Source organism: Bison bison, unplaced genomic scaffold (assembly GCF_000754665.1).
Source record: "Bison bison bison isolate TAMUID 2011002044 unplaced genomic scaffold, Bison_UMD1.0 scf7180017864063, whole genome shotgun sequence".
Classification (NCBI taxonomy): Eukaryota; Metazoa; Chordata; class Mammalia; order Artiodactyla; family Bovidae; genus Bison; species Bison bison.
Window position 1 is genome coordinate 1,533,831 of NW_011494635.1, and position 24,653 is coordinate 1,558,483.

Consider the following 24,653-nt stretch of genomic DNA (forward strand, 5'->3'; position numbering starts at 1 on the left):
CCGCCCAACCTGCTCACTTTCTGAACAAAAAGGGGCTCCAAACCTCTACTTGGAACCAGAAGCTTGCTGGAATGCGTGTATGCTGCTCTCTGCAGTAAGAGGCCACACCCAGTGCCAATCAAATCCGACACAGTGCCTGGCCCTGCATACTGAGTGCTCTTGAGTGCTCAAAATAATTCAGCAATTAAAATCCATCTATTTTGATGTTTTAAAACCACTGCACTTCACTAGCTTCTCACCTCTTCCGATCAGAATGACTAAGTGCTTCAGAACAAATGAATTAAAACATCCCTTGACAAACATGTCACCTTCTGCCACTGGGTAACAGCTGTGCTTTTCCGTTGGTTACAAGGTGTGTGCTGGGCCTTTCTTGGTTCTCAGGTGCCAGCATTAGACAGGAGCTCCATGCTTTCCTGATGATCTAGAACTGTCTACATCTCTTTCTCCTCCTGCCTAATTCCTACACCTATTCTCAGTCTGGAAACTGTACTTTGCATCTCACTTTGCAGCCTTCCCCAGGTATTCTACATTCTACCCCAAGCCTCTTTATCTTCCCTTGGCCTAACTCAGACTCTGATTGTTCAACTCCCTACAATCTATACAACTTGGAATTATGCCCCACATCATATTTTTACCCTTTTAAGAGATGTGTTTCCTTTGCATGCATGTGTGTACATATATGTGTGTGTGTGTGTGTGTATTCTTTTTTTTAATGACCCATTAACCTACTTGTTAAATGTAATTTGCTAAGAGCAGAGATCTCTCATTTCTAGGAACACCTGCATTTCTCTGTAACTATTAGCCTTGCACCATGGAGAACATAGTGACCCGTAAAATGGTTTTATAACCTAAGCAACACTCACCTGCCTTGAGTTTTAAGCCACACTCATTTTTAACAGCTCTTTCTGATCTTTTCTTGCTTTGAGATCCATCATTTAGCATCCCCATTTAGCATCTTCCTGTTCTTTTACACTCGTAGTGACTCCGCATGTTCTCTGTATCCTGAGGATGTCCTTTGTGATTGTGAAGATTTGTCTACCGAGACTTTTTTTAAGCTAACGGCAGTATCATCTTACTCACAATCTGTATTCCAATACACTCTCTTAATACTGTTTGCTATCATGCCATCTCATCCCACTCCGATTTATATAATGAAACTTACTATTTTTCTTAACTTTTCTGAATTACTATCACCCACAATTACAACTGTATTTTCTCTTAATTCTCCTCCATTTATTTGAAATCTTGCTCATATTTTTAGTCTGCTTCCTTCTCTACACTTATATGGCTCTAATTTCACTGCCTAACTCCTTTTACACACAACTAAGAAAGACTGGAGATGGCAAGAGTGAATATCAACATTTTAGGAATCAGTGAACTAAAATGGATTGGAATGGGTGAATTTAACTCAGACGACCATTATATCTACTACTGTGGGCAAGAATCCCTTAGAAGAAATGGAGTAGCCATAATAGTCAACAAAATGGTCCAAAATGCAGTACTCGGATGCAATGTCAAAAACGACAGAATGATCTCTGTTCGTTTCCAAGGTAAACCGTTCAACATCAGAGTAATCCAAGTCTATGCCCCAACCAGTAATGCTGAAGAAGCTGAAGTTGAATAGTTCTATAAAGACCTACAAGATCTTCTAGAACTAACACCCAAAAAAGATGTCCTTTTCATTATAGGGGACTACAATGCAACTGGAGAAGGCAATAGCACCCCACTCCAGTACTCTTGCCTGGAAAATCCCATGGACAGAGGAGCCTGGTAGGCTGCAGTCCATGGGGTTGCTAAGAGTAGGACATGACTGAGAGACTTCACTTTCACTTTTCACTTTCATGCATTGGAGAAGGAAATGGCAACCCACTCCAGTGTTCTTGCCTAGAGAATCCTAGGGACAGGGGAGCCTGGTGGGCTGCCGTCTATGGGGTCGCACAGAGTTGGACACGACTGAAGCGACTTAGCAGCAGCAGCAGCACAATGCAAAAGTAGTAAGTCAAGAAACACCTGGAGTAACAGGCAAATTTGGCCTTGGAGTACAAAATGAAGCAGGGCAAAGGCTAACAGAGTTTTGCCAAGAGAACACACTGGTCATAGCAAACACCCTTTTCCAACAACACAAGAGAAGACTCTACACATGGATATCACCAGATGGCCAATACCAAAATCAGATTGATTATATTCTTTGCAGCCAAAGATGGAGAAGCTCTATACAGTCAGCAAAAATAAGACTGGGAGCCAACTGTGGCTCAGATCATGAACTCCTATTGCCAAATTCATACTTAAATTGAAGAAAGTAGAGAAAAACCATTAGACCATTCAGGTTTGACCTAAATCAAATCCCTTATGATTATACAGTGGAAGTGAGAAATAGATTCAAGGGATTAGATCAGATAGAGTGCCTGAAGAACTATGGACAGAGATTCATGACATTGTACAGGAGGCAGTAATCAAGACCATCCCCAAGAAAAACAAATGCAAAAAGGCAAAATGGTTGTCTGAGAAGGCCTTACAAATAGCTGAGAAAAGAAGAGAAGCAAAAGGCAAAGGAGAAAAGGAAAGATATACCCATTTGAATGCAGAGTTCCAGAGAATAGCAAGGAGAGATAAGAAAGCCTTCTTCAGTGAAAGAAATAGAGGAAAACAACAGAATGGGAAAGACTAGGGAGCTCTTCAAGAAAATTAGAGATACCAGGGAAACATTTCATGCAAAGATGGGCACAATAAAGCACAGAAATGATATGGACCTAACAGAAGCAGAAGATATTAAGAAGAGGAGGCAAGAATACACAGAAGAACTATACAAAAAAGATCTTCATGACCCAGATAACCATGATGGTGTTATCAGTCACCTAGAGCCAGACATCCTGGAATGTGAAGTCAAGTGGGCCTTAGGAAGCATTACTACGAACAAAGCTAGTGGAGGTGAAGGAATTCCAGTTGAGCTATTTCAAATCCTAAAAGCTGATGCTGTGAAAGTGCTGCACTCAATATGTCAGCAAATTTGAAAAAACTCAGCAGTGGCCACAGGACTGGAAAAGGTCAGTTTTCATTTCAATCCCAAAGAAAAGCAATGCCAAAGAATGTTTAAACTACTGCATAATTGCACTCATCTCACATGCTAGAAAGCAATGTTCAAAATTCTCCAAGCCAGCTTCAGCAGTACAAGAACCGTGAACTTCCAGATGTTCAAGCTTGATTTAGAAAAGGCAGAGGAACCAGAGTTCAAATTGCCAACATCCGTCAGATCATCGAAAAAGCAAGAGAGTTACAGAAAAACATCTACTTCTGCTTTATTGACTAAGCCAAAACCTTTGGATGTGTGAATCACAACAAATTGCAGAAAATTCTTCAAGAGATGGGAATACCAGACCACCTGACCTGCCTCCTGAGAAATCTGTATGCAGGTCAGGAAGCAACAGTTAGAACTGGATATGGAACAACAGACTGGTTCCAAATTGGGAAAGGCATACGTCAAGGCTGTATATTATCATCTTGCTCATTTAACTTACATGCAGAGTAGATTAATTGAAATGCCGGGCTGGATGAAGCACAACCTGGAATCAAGATTGCCAGGAGAAATATCAATAATCTCAGATATGCAGATGACAATACCCTCATGGCAGAAAGCGAAGAAGAACTAAAGAGCCTCTTGATGAAAGTGAATGAGGAGAGTGAAAAAGTTGGCTTAAAACTCAACATTCAGAAAACGAAGATCACAGCATCCAGACCCAGGTCTCCCACATTGCAGACAGATGCTTTACTGTCTGAGCCATCAGGGAAGTCAGCCAGTCCCATCACTTCATGCCAAATAGATGGGGAAAAAATGGAAACAGTGAGAGACTTTATTTTTAGGGGCTCCCAAAACACTGCAGATGGTGACTGCAGCCATGAAATTAAAAGATGCTTACTCCTTGGAAGACAAGCTATGACCAACCTATACAGCATGTTAAAAAGCAGAGACATTACTTTGCTGACAAAGGTTCATCTAATCCAAGCTATGGTTTTTCCAGTAGTTATGGATGGATGTGAGAGTTGGACTATAAAGAAAGCTGCGCGCCGAAGAATTGATGCTTTTGAACTGTGGTGTTGGAGAAGACTCTTGAGAGTCCCTTGGATTGCAAGGAGATCCAGCCAGTCAATCCTAAAGGAAATCAGTCCTGAATATTCATTGGAAGGACTGATGCTGAAGCTAAGGCTCCAATACTTTGGCCACCTGATGTGAAGAACTCACTCATTTGAAAAGACCCTGATGCTGGGAAAGATTGAAGACAGGAGGAGAAGAGGACTATAGAAGATGAGATGGTTGGATGGTATTACCAATTCGATGGACATGAGTTTGAGTAAGCTCTGGTAGTTGGTGATGGACAGGGAAGCCTGGCATGCTGTAGTCCATGGGGTTGCAAAGAGTAGGACACGACTGAGCAACTGAACTGAATTGAAGAAAGACTGACCATATTATTCACATTTCTCTTCCACATTTAGCTTGACAGAAATTTGCCTTTCTATACTAAAGGGAAAGAGGGAAAGATGGTATTGTCAAGACTTGCTGAAGGTTTGAATGTAGCAGGTAAAGGAGAAATCAAGGATTTTCCCAAGCTTCTGGGCAGATGATGGTGACAAATACTGAGATGAAGCCTGAGACAGTGAGGCTCTGGTGAAGACAGCAGACTCAAGGCTTCAGTTATGGTTGTGTTCAATTTAGATGTATTGGGACACCCAAGTTGAGGTTCAAGCAGGCAGTTTCATACATAAACCTGAATATATAAGAGGCTAGAAGAAGGAGCCAGGAAAATGAATTCAGTATCATCGGCAAGCAGATGGTGAATGATGTTGGTGAATGATGTTGCTGAACGTCTCCTGGGACACAAAACCACTGCCAAGTAAGAATCACTACCCTATACATACATTGTTTTTATAAGCTTTGGTTTTATTTTTCCATTTTCTTCCATGTTAAAAATATCTGGGAATATACCCACATATTCACAATCTTGCTTTTTATTACACAGCAGGTGGCATAATCTTCTGTACTTTACACTTTTCACTTAATAATGGCACCTCTTAAAAAAAGTAATAAATGATTCCCCCCACATAATTCGTACTGTACTTCTTAGTCTAACAGTAAAATGGAAAGACAGTATTTTTTAACACTGAGTTCGCGTGAATGTGTAACTTAAAATTCTGAACGAGTTCACCTTTTCCGCATCATTTACCTTGCACACTCACTCGGTTCCTCTGTGGCATTCTTCAGTAAGATACTTATGAGGCAGTGCTAAAAACACAAAATGAAGGAAAGTAAAAACCTTGCTTAGTAGTTGACTTCCCACAAGTTCTGCCCATATTTTAAGGCAGTCTGGGGCCATTAAAGGACTGAGGGGGGCAGAGCCCCCAGTCAAGGAAACCTGGGGAAGGACACAGAGGGCCTGGGGAAGCGGCATGGTGGTCTCAGATCGGGGAGGGGCTCCCCGGGATCTAAAGCGCACTAAAGAGCGTTTCTGTGTGCACAACAAAAACTGAGCAGAGCAAATGATTCTTTCTGGGCTTCCCCAGTGGCTCAGAGGTAAAGATTCTGCTTGGAATGCAAGAGATCCAGGTTTGATCCCTAGGTCAGGAAGATCCCCTGGAGGAGGACATGGCAACCCACTCCAGCATTCTTGCCTGGAGAGTCCCATGGACAGAGGAGCCCCGAGGGCTGTAGTCCATGGGGTCGCAAAAGGTTGGACATGGCTAAAGTGACTGAGCACGCACACACGCATAGGAAAAAAAAATCTCAGTTTTCTTTTTACCTGGATTATATACTGTACACTGAACTACATATTATTCATGTGTACTATAGATACACAAATTGATTGATTTGAAAGCCATTTTTGATTGCCCCAAAGTCAGCTGAGGAAAAAAGTCAGCTTTATTCTCCAAGGAATAATTTAGAACTTCAAATATTAGTAGTATTTAATCAGGCCAATAATGGGATTGAATATTTCAATTATTTCTTATAAATTCATTTGATGCACAAATACAGCCTAATTAAACTAATAAAATTATTAGAAAGAATGGTTCATTACAAAATTATGATCCACAGGGATGATAAACAGATCTAAGAAAAAATACCCACAGAACCTAACTCTCAGTTACAACTATAGCACACTCTGCATCTAGCTCATTTAATCCCACAAAACTAGTATTCTAAAAAAAACAACAACTATTGATACATATAAAGGACTGACAAAACTTTCAGGGATAAGCAGCAAGAGCTTAATAGTGGAAGAGGGAACCACAGAACCACACAGCTCAAGTGAGAAGACGCTAACCTGAGATTCCGTCACGGCATCACGTACCTTGACATCTTCTGCTCCCGTGGCGACTTCAGCAACTTCAGGTACCGGCTGCCATAGGGGAATCTCACGGTAGGTGTTCGGAAAGCAGACCAGAGACCCGAGAATGGTGAGGGCTTCCGAACGAGGTGCCTGCACACAGGAAAGGGGAATGAGACACACACTGGCCTTTTTGTTAGAAACGTTAGATATAAGCGACAACATGTTTTATTTTTCCACGACTTACAGACAGCTCTGCTGGGGCAATGGTCTCGGGGATGAAGTCACTATATGTTTACTGTTTTACTGCATGTTTTAAATACAAAGATTTTAAACGACTACCAGCAAAATGTTCAGATTTGCTGAAGTCGGTCAGGGAGCTCACAGCTTCTTGTTACACGACCTCCAGAAGGCAAGACCCACACCAGTCACCATCCAGGCCTGGTGTCACCTGACCCCTCACGGCAGGGGATGTGGCCAACAGCTCCCGTGCTCCGGAGAGCCCTTCCATCACTCAGACACCTTAGTGGATTGCAGAGGGGGCCTGACAGTCCCTGTGCTCGAACCCCTCATTTCTCAGGATCTGGACTCCGGAGTGCTGAGCCCAGTTCTTGGCCGTCTCCCTTCCTAGATCTACACTCACTTCTCCAGGACATACAGACCTGAGGCTTTAAATGCCTCCTCCATGTGGCTAACTCTCCACCACCACCTCTCTGTAGCCCAGGCTTCCTTCCTGAGTCCACATCTGTATACCCGACGACATGTCTGCCGTCTCTGCTCGGGGTCCAGAAGGCACCTCACCCCAACAGGCTCGGCCTCGCCATGCGGTCCTGTGACTGCGTGACGCCACCTGCCTCCAGTACTGCCCTCTCCTCTGCTGCTCTTACTTTTCTCTTTTTTCATGTTAACAAAATTTCTAAATGCAAAAGTGGAAAAAAATGTGATATCCATGGACCCAACACCTAGACTCAAGATGTTACTACTCTTGCCTCATTCATTTCTTTTTCATTTTTTCATTTCAATATTTAAAATTTGTTTAAAACTTTCCACTTTTGGGACTTCCCTAGCTGTCCAGTGGTAAAGAATCTGCATTCCACATAGAAGGAACATACCTCAACATAATAAAAGCCAAAATTATGATAAATCCAAAGAAAACACTATCCTCAATGGTGAAAAATGGAAAGCATTTCCCCTAAAGTCAGGAACAAGACAAGGGTGCCCGCTCTCCCCACTACTATTCAACATAATTTTGGAATTTTTAGCCACAGCAATCAGAGAAGAAAAAGAAATAAAAGGAATCCAGATGGAAAAGAAGAAGTAAAACTCTCACTGTTTGCAGATGACATGATCCTTTACATAGAAAACCTGAAAGAAACCACCAGAAAATTACTAAAGCTAATCAATGAACATAGTAAAGTTACAGGTTATAAAATTAATACACAGATATCCCTTGCATTCCTATACACTAACAATGAGAAAACAGAAAGAGAAATTAAGGAGACAATCCCATCCACCATTGCAATGAAAAGAATAAAATACTTAGGAATAAATTTACCTAAAGAAACAAAAGACCTATATATAGAAAACTATAAAACATTGATGAAAGAAATCAAAGATGACACAAATAGAAGGAAAAATATACCATGTTCATGTATCAGAAGAATTCAATGTAGTGAAAATGAGTATACTACCCAAAGCAATCTATAGATTCAATGCAATCCCTATCAAGCTACCAATGGTATTTTTTATAGAACTAGAACAAATAATTTCACAGTTTGTATGGAAACACAAAAAAACCTTGAATAGCCAAAACAATCTTGAGAAAGAAGAATGGAACTGGAGGAATCAACCTGCCTGACCTCAGACTATACTACAAAGCTACAGTCATCAAGATAGTACAGTACTGACACAAAGACAAAAATATGGATCAATGGAAGAAAATAGAAAGCCCAGAGATAAATCCATGCACCTATGGACACCTTATCTTTGACAAAGGGGGCAAAAATATACAATGGAGAAAAGACAATCTCTTTAACAAGTGGTGCTGGGAAAACTGGTCAACCACTTGTAAAAGAATGAGACTAGAACATTTTCTAACACCATACACAAAAATAAACTCAAAATGGATTAGAGATCTAAATGTAAGACCAGAAACTATAAAACTCCTAGAGGAAAACACAGGCAGAACACTCTGACATAAATCAGAGCAAGATCCTCTATGACCCACCTCCCAGAGTAATGGAAATAAAAGCAAAAATAAACAAATGGGACCCAATTAAAATTAAAAACTTTGATACAATGAAGGAAACTATAAGCAAGGTGAAAAGAAAGCCTTCAGAATGGGAGAAAATAATAGCAAACAAAGCAACTGACAAACAATTAACCTCAAAAATATACAAGCAGCTCATGCAGCTCAATATCAGAAAAATAAACGACCCAATCAAAAAATGGGCCAAAGAACTAAACAGACATTTCTCCAAAGAAGACATACAGATGGCTAACAAACACATGAAAAGATGCTCAACATCACTCATTATCAGAGAAATGCAAATCAAAACCACAATGAGGTACCATCTCACGCAGTCAGAATGGCTGCGATCCAAAAGTCTACAAACAATAAATGATGGAGAGGGTGTGGAGAAAAGGGAACCCTCTTACACTGTTGGTAGGAATGCAAACTAGTACAGCCTCTATGGAGAACAGTGTGGAGATTCCTTAAAAGACTGGAAATAGAACTTCCATATGACTTAGCAATCCCACTGCTGGGCATACACACCGAGGAAACCAGAATTGAAAGAGACCCATGTACCCCAGTGTTCATCACAGCACTGTTTACAATAGCTAGAGCATGGAAACAACCTAGATGTCCATCGGCAGACAAATGGATAAGAAAGTTGTGGTACATATAAACAATGGAATATTACTCAGCTATTAAGAAGAACACATTTGAGTCAGTTTTAATTAAGTGGATGAAACTGGAGCCTATTATGCAGAGTGAAGTAAGTCAGAAAGAAAAAAAACCAATACAGTATATTAACACATGTATATGGAATTTAGAAAGATGGTAACAACGACCCTATATTCGGGACAGCAAAAGAGACACAGATATAAAGAACAGACTTTTGGACTGTGCAGGAGAAGGTGAAGGTGGGATGATTTGAGAGAATAGCATTGAAACAAGTATATTACCATATGTGAAACGGATGACCAGTCCAAGTTCGATGCATGAAACAGGGCACTCAAAGCCAGTGCACTGGACAACCCAGAGGGATGGGATAGGGAGAGGGGTTTGGGACCAGGGGACACATGTACACCCATGGCTGATTCATGTCAATGTATGGCAAAAATCACCACAATACTGTAAAGTAATTAGCCTCCATTGAAATAAATAAATTAATTATAAAGAAGGAATCTCCCTTCCAAATCAGGGGGTGCAGGTTCGATCCCTGGTCAGGGAGCTAAGACCCCACATGCCTTGTGGCCCAAAATACCAAAACAGAAGCAATATTGTAACAAATTCAATAAAGGCTTAAAAAATGGCCCATTTTAAAAATTAAAAAAAAAACTTTAAAAGAAGGTTCTACTTTCAATAAAGCAAATTCAAGACACTGTGTCATTCCACCTCTGTGCCCTCCAGAGGGAACAGCTGACTTGTGTTAACTCAAAATTTTGACTGAGAAGCTGTGGCCCCATCCAAACACCTCTCACTGGTTCCCTTATGATTTTAAACCTCAAGTTTAAACTAAGGCTGTGGTGGTGGTGGTTTAGCCGTTAAGTCATGTTCAATTCTTTGCTATCCCATGGACTGTAGCCCACCAGGCTCCTCTGTCCATGAGATTTTCCAGGCAAGAATACTGGAGTGGGGTGCCATTTCCTTCTTCAGGGCACCTTCCCAAGCCAGGGATCAAACTTGCGTCTCCTGAATTGCAGGAGGTTTCCTGCATTGCATGTGGATTCTTTACCGACTGAGTCACCATCTTAGCTGTTATTAATAAGCTGCAGTGATTCAAAGCAATTTGAAGAGGTACTGTCTCTTTATGCAATGCAACTCTTACATTCACATTCTCCTATTTTCTCTCTTTCTCTTTAAAAAATGTTTTGGAAGGCTACTTTAATAACTCATCTAGCCAAAAGATAAATTTTCACTGAGAATGACCGTCATGCATGAAATTATCACTAGAAAGGGCACCTGCATTTTCACAGGAAACTCTCAGAGCAAGTAAATAAAATTTCAATAATGTATGATTTTCCTTCCTCTATCCTCTTTTTCCAATGCTTTTTTTTTTCTGAAGTTTTTCCATTTTTTCCCAAAGATTTTTCAATGCTGATTTGAATGATTAAAAATAAATTAGGAGATTCTTAGCGAATGATTACCCTATAATCTTTTTCAGAAATAAGTATGAAAAGTTGTCAGAATCTTTACAAAAAAAGTTAAATTCAACATTTTCCTTCCATTTTCCACTCATCCTTCCCTTTTGCTCTCATCTCTCTTCCCTTCCCTTTGCTTTTTAATTTATCCTTATAAGAAAAATTGCATGAAAGTGCCAGCATGAAACACCAGTGATACAAAGTATTAAGAAACAATTTAATTTAAAATCCAGGGCTGGAGTTTGAATTTGCCCTGAGAAAAAGAAATAAGGAAAATGAAAAAGTAACAATGTGTTAAAAAAAAAAAAAAAACTTAGGTAGCTGGATACTCACATTGATTTTAATACCAGTTCATGACAAACATTAAAACTAATTTATTTACACCATCTGAACTGAATTCATGTCCAACTCTGCAACCCCATGGACTGTAGCCTAGAGGGCTCCTCTGTCCATTGGATTTTCCAGGCAAGGGTACTGGAGTGGGTTGCCATTTCCTTCTCCAGGGGATCTTCCTGACCTAGCGATCGAACTCAGGTCTCCCGCATTGCAGGCAGACACTTTACCACCTGAGCCACCAGGAAAGCCGTTTGAAGAGGGGAAAAGTGGGTCTGGACAGGTAACAGCCGTACAGAACACAGATGTGTACAGAGTACAGATGTGAAAGCCTTTAAAACACTCAAAGGCATTAATACCTTGCCCTAATAATAACAGTATTAGGAGGTAAACATTGAGGTTACAAATAAATTCTTTCTGTAGCCCTTAATGCTCATTTAGTCCACTAGCTTCTAATTTTTTACTATACGAATTCTGCCCAAGTTTTAAGCCATATGAATAAAAAGATAAATATCAATTTTTTGCTTAAATATTTTACAGTTCTAAGCTTATATTTTAAGAACATATTTTCTATTAGATTTATAATAACTAAGACTTAATAACAAAAAACAGCTTCATTGAGTGTGTATACTCAAGATTCTCCCTTGACCACAGACGTCCATGTCTGTGCCACCATTTACTGAAAAATGCTAATGAGATTCTAGGAGGTGAGTCCTGCTTCTCACCGCGCAAATGTGCTGAGATATTAGTGAGGATATGATTTCTCACACTCTGGCCTTTTGATGAAACGCCTTTGCACCACCAGCGTGTCATCTTATCCTACAATTTCACACATCAGCTGCCAGGGCATCTACCCGAGAGCCCAGTTTCACGTTGCACTAATGAGTCAACACCTGTTAGGAGTGGAGAAATCTGAACCTTGTTAGCCACCGGGAAGCCTCCTGGGAGCCGGGTGTTGAGCATTGTCACACTCACCGCCAGCGTGTCTGCACTGAGGACCCTGCCAGCAGCCATGATGAAGTCCCCCACCAGCATGGAGAAGCCAGGCAAGCCCAGGGAGAAGAAGCGGGGCGGGCAGTGCCTTATGATGGTATTCAGGATATCCTAGAAGGGGAGAGAAGAAAACACCACTGTAACTTTCAAGACCACAGTTCCAAAGTCATCAGTTCATCTGTACATATGACGGCTCAGTTTCAGTTGTGTCTGACCCTTTACAACACTACAGACTGCAGCCCGCCAGGCCACTCTGTCCATGGCATTTTTCCAGCAAGAATACTGGAGTGGGCTACCTTGCCCTCCACCAGGGGATCTCCGTGACCCAGGGACTTAATCTGTGTCTCCTGTGACTTCTGCATTGGAGGTGGAGTCTTTACGGCTGAGCCACAAGGGAAGCCTGGTACATAAGGCTACTGTGTGATTATCTAAGAGAACACAGACTCATGGGACTTTTTCAGTGAGAAAGGTTCTAGGAGATGAGTTAGTCCAGAGCTACTATATTCGCTTTATGGGTAAGAGAATGGAGATGCTAAACCATTCGTAGGATGACTTGTCTAAGATCTAAATCGTGGCATTAGGACCAGACGCTTCTGCCTTTTTCATGCAGAGGCAAGCTCCGTGAACGAGCTACAGGAGTCTTTGTGTGTGCTGTGTGTTAGTTGCTCAGTCGTGTCTGACTCTATGCGACCCCATGGACTGTAGCCCCCCAGTCTTCTCTGTCCATGGGATTCACCAGGCAAGAATACTAGAGTGGATTGCCATGCCCTCCTCCAGGGGATCTTCCTGACCCAGGGATTGAACCCGGGTCTCCTGCATTGCAGGCGGACTCTTTACCATCTGAGGAGTGTGGAAGTAGATAAATATATGAAACCTGCAAGCAGCTGTCAATTCTCAACTTCTTCAGTTCATGAAAGTCAAAGCACACTATTCTATGACAAACTCCTCAAGTCGACAGAGATGGAAACTTCACTCCTTGGGTGACTGCAAGAGTGAAACAGTGGGAATGGAGCGGGTGTGAGGGCCTACTGGGATGGATCACATGGTGGGCAGTGCTCTGGGTAGAAGTGGATGGTGAGACAGCTGTGCCCGGTACAGCGAGTGGACGATCTCCCCCGGACACCAGACTTCTCACTGGTGGGTGGCCAGCTGGCCCCTGCCTGCCAGCTCTGTTCTAAGACTGACACCCCATTCCAGCCCATGGCAGACCGCCGCTCCCCTTCTGGATGGCATTCCTGCCATCCATGGCTGGGCCACATCTCTGAAGCCATCTGTGTGAGTGTTTGGGTGCAAAGAGGATTAGTAAGAAAACCACAAACTGTTTTCATGTTGTTCTAGGCCAAGTGCATTCATCAAATGTACTGAAGTGCTACAGGTATGTGACTTGCAGTTACATAACCTAGAATTAGTCCCCAAAAGTAGGAGTAAGAAGAAAAACACACCAAAAAACATCCCCCAAACCTTACTCAAATTTCAGGGTGGCCATTTGAAAATCCTTAAGATAATCCCGATTTAACTCGATTAAATTAGAGTAAAGGAGTAGTAATGTGCTACATCCTAACAGGTTAAGTCCTTTATAATAAAAATAACCTCAGTGAAAAACTTGTAAAAGAAAATTTTCCTGTGTTCACAAAACATTTTTCTATGGTTTCTTCCTTACACAGTCGGCTCACTCAGTGTCTACAAATCATTATGTTTATGTCCTTAAAAAATGACTGCGCAGTGCCTACTCTATTAAAACTCTTATATGGCAAATTACTTCACAACTACTAATGCAAGGTTTTAGCATTTCAGCAGACATTTTCCGATACTGAAAAACAGAGAGATCAAATAGATAAATAAGCAGATAAAAGGGAGGAAGGAAGGAGGAAAGGAAAGAAAAACCCGAACCACGCTTCTCCAGGGTTAATGTTTAAACCTGCTGTAATCACGTCCTTTGATACATTTCAGTGTCCACATCAGCCAAGGCAAACATTCTAGGAGCTGAGCAGATGGACACTGCAGTTTAGAAAGTGTGTGGTCAACTCTCGCTCCAGGAGCGGAACAAAAGATCCACCTTTTTCATAATGAAGCCTCTGATTAATGCCCTGGGCTCCTCACCACACACCTGTAATTACTCACAGAGGTACACTCTGCGCTGGGCCTCGTCGAGGGGTATCAGGCATCAAGGTCTCAGGCAGCAGATGGAAGTGCTCTTCTGTTGACATCTGCTGCCACGAAAGGATTCGTGCAAACCTGGCTTGCAAGGTAGCAGAATGCCATGCATGGGAAGATTAATAATGCAAACAACCATGATGTTAACTTGGTTAGGTTTGCCTTCATTCCATCTGTTGAGAAGAGGAACTGAGCCTTGATCCCTGTGGATTTTTAACATCTTTAGCACATACTTAAATCACAGATTTTTTTTTTAAACCACTGGAATTGAGAGGTTTAATTTTAAAAAAGGGTTTTCTGGGATGAGTTTATGGGAATTAGGAACAAAATCCTTTAACAAGCTAAAGCCAGAATTTATACATGAAATCCATTTTCGCTTCACAAGTTTCACACGTGTCAGGGCAACGAGCTGCAAATGGGGCGTTCCAAAAACTAAGTTGCCACCAGTGCTGAAGACAGCAGAAGTGCGGGCAGCAAGATCAAGTCCCAGGCTCCCCACCCCCTGGACTGCAGCCAGGCTCTTCAACGGAACCTGTTTCTATGGGCAAGAAGATTGGAAAGAGAGGGCAAGATGACAGATGGCTGGCCTGGCCTGCCCGCCACCCACGGAAGGCGGCCCCCAGGAGAAGCGGAGCCGCCAGATACAGCAGCGCTGGGCTGGGGTTAACGTGGGGGTTAAAGGGGGGGGGGACTGTGTGGCCAGTTGGCCAACTTAGGGCCATATGCTGGCTTATTCCGCTTACCCACACTGAAATGGAACAGCCTGAAGACTACATCTTAGTGACGACATTTTTTGAAATCAGGAACAACTGGGGGGCTAGAAGGACAGCAGCTGTACCTTCCCAGAAGAGTGGGGTCCACCCAGTGCTCGGCCATTTCCGGGAGGAGCCCTCTCTTGCCTTTCTCTCCACACATCCCGAGCACAGTCATGGCTGCAGCCTTGGCAAAGATGGAAATCCTGAGACTGAAACTTTCCACTCAGTCAGCAGGCCCTTGCAGAGACCAGACAGGACAGTGCTTCTCAAAAACCAATTATACACATACAACCCTCATGTTTTTTTTTGTCATATTCAAGTCCAAAGGGAACACTCTGTCATTTTTTAAAAAGTAACTCACTTTTTTTTCCCCATGTAAATAAGAATGTTCTGGAAAACCAGTATTCTGTGTCATGCATGTGTGTGTGTGCATGCTCAGTCGCTCAGTTGTCTGACTCTTTAAGACCCCATGGAGCTCACCAGCCTCCTCTTTCCATGGGATTTCCCAGGCCAAAATAGTGGAGTGGGTTGCCATTTCCTACTCCAAGGTATATTCCCGACCCAGGAATCAAACCCGTGTCTCCTGCGACTCCTGCATTGGCAGGCAGATTCTTTACCACTGTGCCATCCATGGGAAACAACAGCCTATGTCATAGATAGGAAATAATCCTTAAATCAGTACAATTATAGTGAACCAAGGACACTGAATTTTTGCTAAAGGTTCCAGTCAGATGCAGGCTCTCCCTGTTAAAAGCGTAGTTTGCATCCTGGGTGGAGAGAGAATTCTGTCCCTGATCCAGCCGCCTGCTGGATCACAGTCACAGAGCTGGCAAAGCCGGGACAACAGCTCCTAGGGTACAACTCAGGGCTATTCCATGCCTCCTCCTTTGTGGGAAATGGCCCTGTTCTGCAGTCAGACTCTGGCAGTGTAAAAAGAGTCCCAGGTCTGGGGGTCAAGGCCCCCTGCACGTGGTCGTGGACAGATCACACTGTGCTGAGAACTTCTGGTTTCTCTTCCAAGCAGGGGCTGATTTCCCCTGGACTTGAATGTATCAGGAAAGATGTGAACACACACCTTTGTAAACTGGAAAGGGTCACACAGAAGTAAGTGGAATAAAAACATAAGGGAAGGACTGTGAAGGATTTTTGACTTTCTGTAATTTACTTTGTAGAATTCAGTGAATTACTATTTTGCTGATGCTCAGAAAGAGCTTTTTAAAACATTTCAAAGGTGGCCCCCAAAGCCTCTTAGATTACATTCTCCCAGAAGTTAAAACAAATACAAATGAATGCTCTTAAATAATATCCTTAGCAAAGCGTTACAGCAACCAGCCAAAGTGTATATAATTCACAGGGCAAATGATGAAATAAAAATGGGAAAAGCTCTTTTTTGGATTTGCTAGAGCCTGCTCTTCTAAGGAGTTCTAGAGTTTACCCCAATCAAGTGAGTCTGATAGCAAACATTAGTTTCTTTTCCACATTTTAAATGGACTGAAAATAATAAGCAAAACAATAAGCTGAATGAAAAATGGACTCTAAAATAGGAATGAAGATTATTCTTGAAAACTGACCAGCAAGAAACTCTTTCATGTGCTTTTGTTCAAGGGAAATCAAATTCAATCTGCGAAAAGCTGTAGGAGGAAGAACAGACCCCCAAACTAGTATTTTCCTCTCGTTTTTGGTTAAAAGTCCACACACATGCTACACTGAGTATGAAAACTAGATTGTAAGACGATAATTATGGATGTACAGCTTATCCACAGATTTGGGTTTATGGGAAAGGAGCTGGTAGGAGCATCTGTCTCTTATCGCTGATCTTACAAAAAATCAGGTAATTCAAACAGAGGCGTGTTGCTTCCTCCCCTCCAAAGCACAGTTCTATAAACATGAACCGCATTCAGCCTAGTAAATGAATCGCTTTAATTGAATGCTATGTACACAGCAACTGGAAAAACCATAAGTGATAAGAAAAACATATGGTGATAGCAACAGAAATTGGTTTATTCATTTTGCATAGTGCTGTTTCTTTAGTTCTCTTATAATTGACCTTTAGAACGATAAATGTGTAAAATAATTTTGTTTATTATGGCTCCAAACCTTCCAACAATTACACAAAATGAAAATTTAAAAGGAAGGATTCATTCTGGAAGCATTTCTATTGTTTACATAATTGCACAGCTATAATTTAGTGCTCGTGTTGTTATGGAAAATAAAAAAGGGCTATTATAGGCCATTTCAATTCAAAATATTGCACAGTGGTGTCAAAAAATGGGGGAAAAACGTTCACTATAAAGCAGTTTAAAATGGATTAACCCTGTAAACAGAAACATTTCAATATAACATTCGATGAAATACAAGTATTCAAGAAGCAGCCATCCTTCACATGGAATTAGAAATGTTGCAACTGTACTTTCACACCAATTACATATATATTATTCACTTAATATTTGCTCACGGCCCAGCAGATGATGGTGGTAACACAATAGCTGGCCATCTGTCTCCCTGCTTCCTCGGCGGCCTCGCGCCCGCTTCTCGGAGCAAATAGATCCGGTTATTCCCCTGAAAGTCACTCAGACCTTCCAGGAGGCCAAACGGAATTGTTCAGAAATAGAATCCATGTGTGCGAAGTCGCTGGAGTCCTCCTTTCACATCTGAGGGAAAATGCTAAACCACTGAATGATTTCCTCACTAGTTTTCAGAAGACACCTTTTCTCTATAATAGTCTATGGAAAGTTCTTCTGTTTGGGAAGATGTGGACTGTTGGGATCCAGGTTATCCCATTAATCTGGTTAACAGATCCCGTCCGTGGAATTACTAATTAGCAGAAGAAGTGAATGCAGAGGGTTACTTGGAACACTAACCCTGGACATAATATAAGCTTTCTTTAACAATTAAAGAGGCAGGCACAATCCTAAAGTGCCTCGACAACAAATTTCTAAGTATCAATGATCACCTTATTGGTGAGGCTGATATGCTGAGTGACAGAAAAGTCTTGGCTTCTGAAGAACCGCCCCCACCAAAGTTCAATCCCTAGGTCCCCTCACTACTGCTGCAGAGTCTCTACTCCTCTACACACCACAAACTGCGACCTGGCCCCACCAGGCTCTACACTGGTTCAGGAAGGGCTTTTGCTGATAAGAAGGTTTTATGACTATGGCCTGTAAGTCGATTTATGTTGATGTATGGCAAAAACCATCACAATATTGTAAAGTAATTATCCTCCAATTAAAATAAATTCATTAATCTAAAAAAAAAAAGAAGGAAAGAAAACATAACAGGGACTTCTGGTGGCCCAGTGGCTAAGACTCGGAGTTCCCAATGCAGGGGTTCGGGCCCCCGTAGGGGAACTAGATCCTACATGCCTCAACTAAGAGCCAGTGCAGTCAAATAAATGAATAAAAATATATATTAAGAAAAAGAAAGTTGTAACAGATCATGTCATAAGCACTGCCCTTACAGAAAGTCACTGGAAATAAACACAGAGGACAAAGCTTAAAAATTACTTTCAAGATCTGGGCCAAGGAATATGCAGTACAAGCAATTCGTTCTCTGCTCAAAAGGCCAAGTGTGGTGTAATCTGTTTGGAGGAAAGGCAGAGATTTTTATGCGTGCTGGACAAATGTGACTTCTCCAGGTGTAACTATGTTACCAAGGCCAGGAGAAATATGACAGGATAGAGTAATTGGGTTCTGCCACTGGAGAAATAAAATCACCTCCTACTTCTCACCGTGAAAAGTGCTTTGGAGAAGACACAGCAAAGGAGAGAGTTACAAACACAAAACAAACTTCTAAGGGTCACAGGCATTGCTGCTTAAACCATATGCATAGGACCAGGGACAGAATTAGAAGGCAGATGGCAGAGAAAGCCACTGCAAACCACAAGCCCTACAGGAGAGACTCAGATGATTTTTTTTTTTTTTTTAATGATTGCTTAACAATGAATCCCTCATCTGAGAAGAAACACTCAGCTCGCCTTTAAACTGATGAAGATAGGATGATTGCTCCAGGAGAAGGGAGAGACTGATTGGTTAACTGATTTTAAGAAACACTATATGAATTCTGATACTGGAGTTGACAATGTCACCAGCCTGTCTTACCTGCCTCTTTTTCTGTTTGTTGTCTATAAAAGCTTTAAATATAATTTACCCAGAATAAAAATTCATGCTTTGGAGAGTACAACTCAGTGGTTTTTAATATATTCATGGAATCGTGCACTGTCACCACTAACTTGCGAGGCTGAGAAGGGAGGCTGCAAACCCACCAGGAAGTCCTGGCACATTTACGACTTCAGAAGATGAGGGACGCTGTCGAGAGTCACAGAGAGAAGGGACTTGCCAGCTGCCCCCACCCCCGCCCCCTGGCCCTGGAGATGCCTTGGTCTGCCTCTGTAAGGACTGTCTTAGCCGTGACCCTGATAAGCCTCAAATCCACAACATGACAGTTTGCACAACAGGCTGGCCTAATGAGGGTGATGCAGGTGCTTTGGAGCGGTGATTAACCCCTCGTGACGAGACTTTAGCAAGTGAGGGCTTCAAGGAGCTGCTGCTGGTAAATGGGGGGAGGGGAGCACGGAGGCTGTGTCGGGCTTCCCTAGTGGCTCAGATGGTAAAGAATCTGCTTGCAATGCGGGAGACCCAGGTTCGATCCCTGGGTCAGGAAGGCATGACAATCCACTCCAGTATCCTTGCCTGGAGGGTTCCATGGACAGAGGAGCCTGGTAGGCTAGAGTCTATGCAGTTGCAAAGAGTTGGACATGATTGAGGCGACTTTCACTTTCACTTGGAGGCTGCGACAGTCTTGCATGTACAGATTGAGCACTCAGCTCACTGGTCACAGACACCTCGTTCTGGAAGAGGACTGCCCTGGTAGTCAGATCTGTGCACAAAGGCATCTGTGCATCCCTAGAATCTACCAGGGCCTAGGGGGTGGGGGAGTAGGTCGGAGGATGCTAAATTCTGCTTTCTCTGCGGCTACCACTTGCTTGTTGCAGAAGAGGCTGAACTGAGTCAAGTCTCTCTATGCTCTCCTCCACCCCATCCTTTGACTGTGTTCTGCAGCAGAAGCGGGGAGTCACAGCCTCACTGAGAACAGGCTGATCAGAAACACACTCAGTTCAGTTCAGTTCAGTTCAGTCACTCAGTTGTGTCTGACTCTTTGTGACCCCACAGCCTGTAGCCCACTGGGCTCTTCTGTCTATGGGATTTCGTAGGCAGGAATCCTGGAGTGGGTTGCCATTTCCTTCTCCAGAGTATCTTCCCAACTCAGGGATGGAACCTGTATCTCCTGCATTGGAAGGCGGATCTCCTTTATTGCCTGAAGATGCCAGGGAAGCCCCAGGGAGTGAAGCACGCACGCATATGTAGGTACCAGCCAGCCAGTCACACTGTCTGCAGGTTCACTGTTTGTCCTGTCTCAGCAATACCTCGCTAGAAACAGACGCTCCTCATGACAGTGAACCAGTCCAACCAGTCCATCCTAAAGGAAATTAGTCTGAATATTCATTGGAAGGACTGATGCTCAAGCTGAAACTCCAATACTTTGGTCACTTGATGAAAAGAACTGACTCACTTGAAAAGACCCTGATGCTGGGGAAGATTGAAGGCGGGAGGAGAAAGGAACAACAGAGGATGAGATGGTTGGATGGCATCACTGACTCAATGGACATAAGTTTGAGTAAACTCTGGGAGTTGTTGATGGACAGGGAGGCCTGGCGTGCTGCAGTCCATGGGGTCACAAAGAGCGGGACACAACTGAGTGACTGACTGAACATGATACTGAAAAGAAATTCTTAGAGAAAACCATAAGCTGAACACACTCAGGTGCCGCCCAAGGCCATGGCCAGTGTGCAGGGCAGGTATAATTGTCATCACTACTGATGCCAAGCAGAACAGTTCCTCACCCTCACACAAAGACCCAGATTAGGCTCCAACACACACGCCTGTTCTCTCAGAAAGAAGTACCGAAATCCACTGCGGGGAAGATTCACTAAGTCTGCGTGACAGTGTATTTAGTGTTCCTTGGGACCACAAAACCTTAGAGAAGGAAGATCTGAAAGGTCATCATTTGACCTTTCCATTTTATACACAGGGAGTAAGAGGTCAATCAAGGCCAGAAAGAGACCAAGGTGTGGACACAAATCCGAGCATCAGAAGAGAAACCATCAACAGGGACTCCCTGGACATCTGTGAGCAGACAGCCTTGAACATATGACACCACGCTGAGGGCGACATTTAGCTTTCAAGGGCAAAGTATTCTTTCACCTTGATCACTCTGCTTAAGAATGCAAATATATTTTTAAAGCTATACTTTCAAGTGAAGTCAACAAGTGGCTGCTGTGGCTTAAAAATGTGCTTCCGGAATGTATACACTAGACATGCAGCCCTGATGCCCATGAAGGTGCGATCGCAGGAGGGAGCCTCCTCTAAGCAGTGACCTCTAAGGGGCAGGGGGCAGCTCCATACAGTTGAGAGTGAGGCCCAAAGCGTAGGGACCCACTGGGGACCAGCCAGCCCTCCAGGGGGACCCAGGGAAGGAAGAAACAGGTGATGGGTCTTCACAGAAGCACCATTCTGCACATGCTCACCCAAGAGTTTAAAAAAAAAAAGGTATTTTATTTTAACATCTTATTACTAAAAGGTTCTCTTTTGCTAACATCTCTCAAGCCCACAAATACCTACCAAAGGATGTTTTTCCAAGGAAGAACAAAAGAAAACTGTTGTTTATTCTTTCTTTAGAAAACAATGTTCTCTCTGAACTGTGTTCCAGTAAATAGCATTAATAGCTGAACAATCTGCAATTACCACCCTGCCACTTATTGTTACACGTTAAAAAGAAATCAATGCACAAAAAGAGATTAATCCCCACAAGGAGAGCACTTCCTCCTAGAAACAAAACTTCCATTTTCAATGCTCTTCTTGACATTGTTTCCCTGTATCCAAGGCCAATCTTGATGGACCATAACTCACAATCATGATTTAAAAATCTCTTATATTAAAAAAAAAAATCCCTCCCTTCCAAATGTAGTTGAAGCAGCCTCCTCCCCCAAGTAACTGTTTAGGACTTGAAACGGGAGAAGCCATCTCATTTCTTCTCTGCCTAAATGAAACATGAATTTTCCCAAGAATCTTCATCGAGTTCTAAATGGTTAAAGAGGATCTCATAGGTCAACAGGTGATATTCTGGTCACAGGGAATCCCTTCTGCTATCTGGCACTGGGGTTTCACTGTGCTCACCTTTCCAAGGCCCCCAAGACAGCCGCTAGGACCCTACTTCTTGGGACAAGAACCTGAAGCCAGACAAGCCCGTATGGTCATCCACATGCAAGGTCAGGGCTCAAGCCCCACAGTGGATGCCCCTTTCCTTAGTCTGCTTGTGTGGGGGCCAGGCCAGGTGGCCTAGGACAGATACCCCCAGAGTGTGAGAGGCTGCACATCCCAAATTGGTCACGTGCCCGGTGTGAACTGGACACTGGTGTGAACCAGACACTGGTGTGAACCAGACACCAGGCTGGGAAGTCCCCCAGCCTGATCTCTCACCAGACAGGGCTCTGGACCTCTGATGAAAGCCACCATCTGTGCCCATGGGCTGACCTGCCACCACACAGGCTGTGCTCTGCTCACCTTCTCCCTGTCAGCTCCCCTGGTGGCCTGCATGGGGGAACAGAACCCCCCTGAGCCCCTCCCCGCTGTACTCACACCTACAGCCGCATCCTCACAGACAGATTGGGCTCCAGACAAGATACATCTCAGATATTTTTCATGTTGATTCTGAATCAATCAGTTCACTTCATGTGTTACTTCTTCAATTGATTTTTTTTTTAATTTATTGGCTGTGCTGGGTCTTCGTGGCTGTGTGGGCTACTCTCTGGTTGTGGTACAAGGGCTTCTCATTGTGATGGCTTCTCTTATTGCAGAGCGTGGGCTCTAGGTGCACAGGCTTCAGTACTTGGGGCTCCCAGGCTCTGGAGCACAGGTTCAGGAGCTGTGGCACACAGGCATAGTTGCTCCAAGGCAGGTGGGATCTTCCTGGACCAGGGATTAAACTGTTGGCAGGCAGATTCTTTACCACTGAGCCACCAGGGAAGCCCTCACTTTACAAGCTGAACCATAGGAACTGTACCTCCCTCCTCTTTTTTTGGAAAACCAGTCCCATGTTGGCAATTTCCATGCAGTTCACCTAAAACACCTGCCTCCCCTGCTTCAATCTCCCTGGTTAAACCTTCACGTGTTTTCCTGTTCTTGGTTAAGCTGGGAGCTTCCTTTCATCCTCTGATGGCTGCCAAAATGCATGGATTAATTCACAGGGCCTGGCCCTTCCCCTGCCCCGGCGTCCCTGCACAGCTTCTCTTTGCTGACTCTCCAGGTTGTAGTCTTTGCTGGAGTCCTAGGCACTGTAGGGTGTGACATGCCTGGCCTCTACTCACTAGATGCCATCATGCCCCACTCCCCACTGTGACAACCAGAACGTCTCCAGACACGCCCAACATCCCTGGAGCTCCCCCACGGCCCAGGAATCCCTGTTCTCCGGTCAAAGGGGGTGAGCTTGCCACCGAAGAAGGTCAATGCCTGCTCTGAAACTGACGAAGCCAAAAGCTCAACCAGAAGGTCCAGCTCAGAGGCCACGGTCACCTGCTCCTCTCCAGGATGCACGTAGGTTCAGGGAGCTCTCCTGTGATTCCTTTGATAATCTATCAATTGACACATTGATGGGAGTGTCGACTCCCCCTGAGAGCCTGCTAAAGAAGATTCTGGAGACCTGGGCTTCGAGAGACCATGGACCTTCCAGAGAGAGACCGCGGGGTAAAAGAACATTTTCTCTGCTGCAAACTGTAGGCCAGCTCATACACTGCATGGTGAGCATATTCAGTGGGAATACAAGCTTTCAATTTTCCACATATATTGAGTTGCTATATTGCATTTTTATTTAATGTATGTCATGCAGATGCTTATTAGACCCTGATGGCTAAACAGATGTAGTTAGTATCCTTCACTGGTAGCATGTACTTGAAAGTCTTGACATTTTCAGCTCAGGAAGGGAAGTCCGATGAAAGCGTAACGCTGGCCTCTCAGGACCACCCCCTAGGCGATCACCTTACACCTTCTGAAGCCGTGGAACAAGTTGGCAGCCCACTTGTCACCCTCATCACTGAAGCCTCCACCATCTGCTACCTTTCACATAGCTCTACTTTCCTTAGGTGTCAAGGGGCTTGGACTGCAGCTTAATGAAAATAATTACTGGTTTTTACAGCTGAAAAGAGAAAGAAAAAGCCCCGCAGTCTGTTGTTTTGGTGCAGTTATCTATCTTAAGTCTCCATGGCCATTGAGAAGCTGAACCAAGTTATAACAGAATGTTCTTTGATGAAACTTGACTAATCTATGGCTTGTCCCTTCTCATGAAACCCTATGGGAAACACTCAGGAACCAGTGGATGCCACCTAATACAAGACTGACTCTGTGATACAGACATTTCATCATTTGGGGTCTGGACAACAAACACACAGTAGGAATTATTATTAACTTAAGGATACATGTCAGGAGACGACGGACACACACCAACTATCCTTGTAAATATTTACTCTTCCGTCAAACCTACAACTTGAAGGTTTTGTTTATTGCTACAGCAAACCCTTTTTCCAGTAAAATACCACTCAATTTGACTAATGTAAATTCAAACTAACAGGAATTATATTTTTAGGAAAGTAGAAGTTTGCTTTTAAGCATCTAATTACTTTCCAAAA

General features: G+C 43.3%; 1 protein-coding gene across 1 annotated transcript in view; it reads right to left on the reverse strand.

Moving 5' to 3' along the window:
• The window catches only part of RALGAPA2 (Ral GTPase activating protein, alpha subunit 2 (catalytic)), a 283,032-nt gene that overhangs the window by 118,369 nt on the left and 140,010 nt on the right, over positions 1 to 24,653 (reverse strand). The window contains exons 25-27 of the mRNA XM_010836602.1: positions 11,991 to 12,119; positions 6,339 to 6,467; positions 5,217 to 5,275 (exon numbers count right to left, since the gene is read on the reverse strand). Coding sequence (XP_010834904.1) covers positions 5,217 to 5,275; positions 6,339 to 6,467; positions 11,991 to 12,119 — 317 coding nt within the window. The remainder of the gene's footprint in view (positions 1 to 5,216; positions 5,276 to 6,338; positions 6,468 to 11,990; positions 12,120 to 24,653) is intronic.